Here is a 7,072-nt window from a genome sequence, read left to right as displayed (position 1 = left end):
GCATTAATGGATTGCCAACGACTTACTTTAATTACAAAATTCACCTGGGGTGTGGTATACCATCAGTTTATTATATATTCCTGGAAATACATACCAATATGGACTGTCATGGTATAGTTTTTTGGAATGCACTATCAAAAGCACTATAACATGGACTTGATAATTGATTTCCTAATTACATGAATTTCTCATCTAATTACTGTCAATGTAATTATTGCGCTTTGTACTTAATTTGCATGCTTAATTAATGCGCATTGTTACAATCAACTATTACATTACCTCCTTTGTAACAAGGCATTGGGGTGATTATGAAATAACAAAAAATATGGATCATATATATCGTAATCATCATTCTTTTAGTTCTACTCCTTATTAGAATTATACCAATCAAAACAAACCAAAATCGGGATTATTTTAACTTCATTAGACACATGAACTATAAAAATTGTTGCTGAGATAACTAGTTAAAGACCAAGTAAGTCCAGGCCTTTTCAGCTTTTCTTTATTCTTATTTTAATTAAATACGTAAATTTCCATTTTTAACCCTTGTGATTTAGTCGATGGAGGCACCAACTAAAATTGAGTTCAATAAATTTCCAAACACCACTTCGATCATGAGTTTTTACTTTATAGAAACACATCATTTTATCTTGTTAAGACCCTATACTGTTGTTGGTATACCATTATAGTGATCTTGGTATATTTTATCTTATTTAAACCCTATACTGTTGTTGGTATACCATAATTTTGTCACGTTTTTTTTTTATATTTTTAATTATTTTTCAGGACTTTTCCATAAAATTCATATGTTATTTTTTCATAACTATATGAGCTCGCATATAAACCATTAAGTATTTTTTTATAAATACACCTGACAGACATAATGGTATACCAATAAGGTACATGATGGTATACCATTCCTTTCATTTGACATGTTGAAGCATAATACAATGTATTCAATATTAAGCATATTAAGCATGTTAAGCATGCTTAGCTTAAATAAATGTGCATTGCAAAATCAAAATATTTTGGTGCCACACTTGTGAGTATATGCCACATAACCAAAATCAATGTCTAAACCACGACCTTAATGTTTCCACTGTTTTCCCGCCCCTAATAATAACTGTTATCCCAAAGTAATTCATAATAATTGTTTACCCTACAAAAATAATTCAACCCCATACAAGCACATCAAAGTCACCTATAACACAACTAAGCCATCTAGATCGTCCCGTCTTTCATTGCAAACTGAACGCAAATCCTCAATAAGCAGCTGTGCCCGGCCAAATTCCATGTCCTGTGAATCAACTCCTCCCTCTTGTGAATCTCCCTCTTGTGAATCAAGGATATGATATAAAATATCATAATTTGTCAACTAATAATCCAAACATAAGGTGAATGCAATACAATGTACTGACCATTTGATATTTTGTCTGAAAACGATCCGTACTTGCCTTAATGCAAGCTAGCATGATAACCCCACAACTAACACTATATACATAGAGGACTAATAAGATTAGTAAAAACATAAGTTGTGTACACAAAACAAGGTAGGTTATAACAGTAGTTGTGAACTCACATATCTGGTTGGTGAACAACTTTGACGCTTTCTACAGGCCACCCTCCAAAGGTACCCTCTACCCAACTACTGTCATGGGTGTTTATCAACACCTCAATTGCACTAATCTCTAATCATTTATTTGAATACATAATTCAGTAATCAATCGTTTACCAAAATTCTATTTTTACCAATTTTGGTATGAACACCACAAACGAGTTTTACCAATTTTGGTATGACTGCTTCATGTTTTTTAGCAGATTCAGAGTACATCGAGTCTATGAGCCATATCTTATGCTCTTTGAAGGAGAAGGCAGCACACCACCAATGTTCGTCCATTAGAACAAGGAAAAATATATGCAATTCATAACACAAAATAGGGAATTAACTCACCAAGATTAATTACAATAACACGACTTTCAAATTAGCACACAAAATACAAAATTAGCTCACCACAGAAATTTGGGTACAAGCCACACCACGCAAAGGGTGCCCATGTTTTTTGGCAAGAGTGGGAGCATCATCCATGTATGTAGCTAGCTTAATCTGTAAAATGCAATAACAATAAAACAATACATTATGAGAACTCTACAGTTACAAGTACCAAAACTGTTCAAACATAAGGCAAATTAACGTACCGCAAAGGCAGGATGCAGCATGATCCTTTTGTTGTGCCCCTCATACTTGATACCTTATTCCTTAGTATACAACTTAGACGCCACAGACACATACTTCGTACCAACCCTTTGGCGACGATGCAGAACATTATGGTAACATTCCTTATTAGCATATTCCCCTTCACATTCCAACAGAACAGGACCATTGAAATCATAAAAAAGACTCCTATTACTCATGATATAAACTAACTAGTAGGGCCTGGATGGTATAGTAGTGAATACCATCTTAGTCTAGAGTGTATAAGGATGGTATGGTATTTGAATACCATCTTAGTCTAGACTGTATCTGGATGGTATAGTAGTGAATACCATCTTAGTCTAGACTGTATCAGGATGGTATATTATTTGAATACCAACTTAGTCTAAACTATAACAAATTGGTATAGTATCTGACTATAACCTTGTGATTAACTTTGGATGATCAATTGTAGGAGACCTGAATGTCTAAATTTATCTAAATCTACAGATAAGAATTACTTAAATTCACTTACATAACTTCTTTAAGTATTTAGTAAATTCATTTCTAAATAGAAATGATTGAACATTTAATGTTTTTATTTTATTATGGAGAGTATTTAGTAATCAAATATGCATAATATACACGAGCTAATCACAAGTTTAAGTAAGCTAGTATCACACACTCAAATATATAATGGAAACTTAATGAGGTAATCATCGAAAGTAGTATGGATGTATCAGTTAAGCTTGCACTCACCTGCCACTCCCGGAAGTCCACAATTTAATCCACATCACAAGATTCGAATCAGGTGTCTTAAGCTTAGACACCCGACCCCTACGATTTCCGACAAAGTCTCCTGAAAGCACCTTAGACGATGGCTTTAGAGTCCGCTTACTGTCACTCCAGTTGCGGTTCTTTTTCTCCATCTTCACCTTCCTCTAATATATGTGTTGTCTCAGGTTCATGTGGTGGTTGCAATCCTGCACCATCATTAGGCAATCCCTTCCCAAGACCATCTTCCCCGTTTTCACCATTGCCCTCAACAACGCCTTCTTCAACTACGCCTTAAACTACCAGACCATGCACACCTTCCCCCGTCTTGTCCCCTCCCTTTGAACTTAACTCTTTCCCATGAACGCCATAGAAATTAGAATAAACCTTAGAGGTGACTCCTTGAATCACATCTGCAACCCTCATTGTTGTATACCCAACATCGATAACATCATCTAACTTCCTGAAAGTATCAGACAAAGATTTCCTATTCACGTTATGTGACTCCAACTCGCGCTCCTTGATTGAAGAGCTACCAGTACTCACATCAGCATGACTCAGAACAGGGGACCTGTGAACAGGGGACCTTTCCTTCGGCGCATTCCTCAAAGTAGGTATGCTGCTGCGGGCTTTTAGCATCTTCTCCATATTCTCAAACATAGGCTTCATCATTTCCATAACCTACAACACACAAAGAGAAAAAAAAAGAGAATGAGTTTTATATTTTCATAACCACAAAATACGACAAAACCCCTTATACTTTACCTCATTTGCAATCCTAACTTCTAACGATTGGAATGAGTCCCTTCCAACCAAAGGATGTCGTTCCCCGTACGCAACATCAACCATCTACCTGTTGCAATATGAACATTTAATACATTGGATCACCTTCAAAATAAAAAGAATCCAAAATATTGTATCAAACATAATACACATTCAGCTTCTGTTTCCCATAGTCTAGTGACGGGAGCAAATCAGCTTGAATAGCAGCTGTCAGTTTCTTCTCAGTCCACACCACCAATCTTAGCATATGCCCCCAACTCAAAGGAGGCAATGCAAGGTGGTCCAAGTAAAATATCTACAAAACAAACATGCAGTTAAAATTTGCATAAAGGAAAAACACATCAATATGCATAGAAAAACAAGACGAATTTGGCTTAATAATTGCATAAAGGAAAATCACATTAAAAAGGTTAAGTAAGACATGAGACCTGAAGGAATAAGACACATCCACCACCACCAGCTAAATACCCTTTGCTATGAAGCCTTTTCCTAAAATCTCTAACACAAGTCATTAACCAACTGTGTGCACATGAACACCAATCAAAATCCGCTGCAGCAGCCCCTATCAAAATAGCGGGCAATAATGCAGTTGCCAAGCTTTGACCATTCATAGTGGGACATATTAGCAGTCCCAACATCACTAGCAAGAAGGCCTTCATAAACTCATCCTTGTCATGGTCAGTTATAATCGACTTCAAAGGAAGCTCATCGACTGCTTGCTGAATCTTGATATGACAAACACCGTCTTTTGTAATCTCCCCATACTAATGAACAATACGATCAACCCTTGCTTGCATGGCTGCATTCTGAACTTTAACAAGCACGTGGTTTTGACCCCGAGGAAGCCCAAATATGCACCTCCATTGTTCAAGGTATAAAGGTAGCTCCCTTCCATCTCCTCCATTTAACACCTTCTTCTCAGGATCGATCCTTGCCATAAGCCAGTAACACAACCTACGATCGTTCTTTGTTAAAGGCAGCTTCAACAACCCTCCAAACCCACTTACCTCCAATAACTGTATTTTGTTCTCATCTATGTTCATCGCTTTCACAACATCAAAAAATGCATCAACCCCACAGTTGAAATTCGCTGGCTGAAATAAGATGACAAAATATACCTTAAAAGTCAACAAATACACATGAAGAAAATACAATCCACAACAAAACTTTTATCGACAAACTATACCTTCTAGCTGAAATTCCTCAACTGTGTGGCAACTATCACACCTCTTTTTTTAACTTGCTCACCCAACATTTTCCCCGGTTGTCCAACAACAAACTACAATAAACAAACAAACAAAACTCAACATCATCTACCATTTCACATAAATAAACTCATCAAACAAAGTCTGATGAAAGATAAAGAACAAAATCCTTCAGATTAAACTGTTTCTATACCTCATTAACTTCATGTTCAATTACTAGTGGACATTGTGCTCTTCTCACAATCCTCAGTTGTGTCTGTGGGGGTCTGATCGGTTTTAGTGGTGGGGGAACAACTTTACGCTTCTTATCAGTGTGATGAGTCACAAGGTACTCTGACTCCACCTCGTAATCACCAACATTTATATCACCTTCGGCATAGTCTTCTTCTTCTTCCACCACATAGTCAGCATCGTTAGAATCATCCGCTCCACTTATCAATCCATCATAGTTATTATCTTCTTCATCCTCAACAACTGGTGCTTTCATTTTCTTTTTGTTGTTGGCCTGTTGTTTGCTAGATGAACCAGCTGGAGCATTCCTGGTTCTCATTATCTGTTTAAGGGTACACTATGAATGGTAAAAAACAAAAACAATCAATAAATACAAAAAGCAAATCATTATCAGAAAACAAATGTGCTCAAACTCTTTAATAGATATTTTTTTTAAAGCATTCTTCACGTACCCCACAATTACTTCTGCAGCCTACTGAAGAATCATTGAACTGCTCCGACACCATGACTAAAACATTAGAACAACACACCCAAAAAAAGGAAAACATATCAATAATTAATTAGACACACACCAACACCACTTAACAAGTTCCTATATACCCAAACAAGTGGACACCCCATACATCAAATACTACCAACCAATTCGATGGTATCAGCTTATTAATGGAATCAATAAGAAGGCACCAACATGCAACATTATGGTATCACCAACAACAGTCTCAGAATACCACTCTTCACATTGATCACCTAATTCTCACTAATTCTATTTCTACACCAACTTCAAAGAGATGAAAAAACATCAATATACACGCAACAACATTCAACACAATCATACACAAAAACACCACTTCAACTTGCATTCACAATTTCCCATCAATTAATTACACTAATTTGACATAGAATTTACCCAATTTAAACCAAGATAACAAGAGGAATTCACACAACAACAAAATTAATTAAAAAATTAGTAAATTCAAACCAACCACGCTCATAACAGGGCATCATAGCAAATGAGGACACCAACTTAGTACAAGATAAGAAATCCTCGTAGCAAATCAAATGTTCAGTCAAATCACAAGCACCCACCACACAAATTCTATGTCTGTTACCCAGAAATACACTGAATTTAACATAAATTACCCATATTTACAACAGAACAAGCATACACTGTTCATCCTCCATCATATACTATCACAAAACTTCAATTCACACACACGATACACAGAATTTGGTAAGAAATTTTTTAATTTCAAAGGTGCAAAGGATATTAAGGCGAAATTTGAAATTAAATGCCTAGTAAAAACCCTTACTTTGACAAATAGTTAAGTGATTAAAACCCTAAAACACGTAAATTCGAGATTAAGCAAATAAATTACAAATTTTTTCGACATTCTCACAAATAATAGAATACCACACAAATTTTGTTAAAAAAATTAAAAAATAAGGGTTGAAACTTACATCCCTCGTCAAGTGCGATATTCCGACGCCTCCTTCCAACGTCGTCGCCAACTAAAATCCGGCAAACACCACCAGTACTTGACTCGCAACTGTTACGGGTCTTCAAATTACAACTACAGGATGTGAATTTGCCTTCAAACTGCTTCTGAAAACTTCCTTTCTCTCTAGGGTTTTAATTTGCTCTGCTCTCTTTCTGAAATGTGACATCAAATTTTTCTCTCTCCTTTTTTTTTAGAAAGCTTCAACCCTTTTCAATTCTTTTTTTTAAAAATTTGAATAACTTACAAATTGTGGGGACCAAAGCCTTCTCTCTCTGCATACTTTTTTAATCAAAAAGTGAATTTCCTATTTTACCCCTTAGTTGAGTCCATTTGGACTCAACTTAATAAAGGATGAGAAATTCTCCACTACCTCCATATTTTATTACTTT

The 7,072-nt window shown here is 35.8% G+C and overlaps 1 protein-coding gene across 10 annotated transcripts; it reads right to left on the bottom strand.

The window, feature by feature from the left end:
* Nucleotides 1-946: 946 nt before the first annotated feature.
* LOC145568574 (uncharacterized) lies at nucleotides 947-6,866 on the bottom strand. Of its 10 annotated transcripts, none has more exons than XM_081627997.1 (9): nucleotides 6,643-6,866; nucleotides 5,637-5,692; nucleotides 5,147-5,521; nucleotides 4,935-5,027; nucleotides 4,177-4,842; nucleotides 3,731-4,043; nucleotides 2,197-3,646; nucleotides 1,580-2,104; nucleotides 947-1,491 (listed from the first exon to the last, which is right to left on the bottom strand). In XM_081627997.1, the coding sequence occupies exons 2-4, from the start codon at nucleotides 5,688-5,690 to the stop codon at nucleotides 4,938-4,940; spliced, it is 519 nt and encodes a 172-aa protein (XP_081484123.1). In that variant the 5' UTR covers nucleotides 5,691-5,692; nucleotides 6,643-6,866; the 3' UTR covers nucleotides 947-1,491; nucleotides 1,580-2,104; nucleotides 2,197-3,646; nucleotides 3,731-4,043; nucleotides 4,177-4,842; nucleotides 4,935-4,937. The 10 variants fall into 10 exon arrangements, with proteins under 10 accessions (XP_081484123.1, XP_081484124.1, XP_081484125.1 ...); XM_081627998.1 differs by having other exon boundaries at nucleotides 947-1,688; nucleotides 1,784-2,104; XM_081627999.1 differs by having other exon boundaries at nucleotides 947-1,857; nucleotides 2,012-2,104.
* Between the last annotated feature and the right edge of the window lie 206 nt (nucleotides 6,867-7,072).

Source organism: Chenopodium album, chromosome 11 (assembly GCF_948465745.1).
Source record: "Chenopodium album chromosome 11, dcCheAlbu1.1, whole genome shotgun sequence".
NCBI lineage: Eukaryota > Viridiplantae > Streptophyta > Magnoliopsida > Caryophyllales > Amaranthaceae > Chenopodium > Chenopodium album.
Note: the sequence above shows the minus strand (reverse complement) of the source record. Positions and strands in the feature narration are given on the sequence as shown.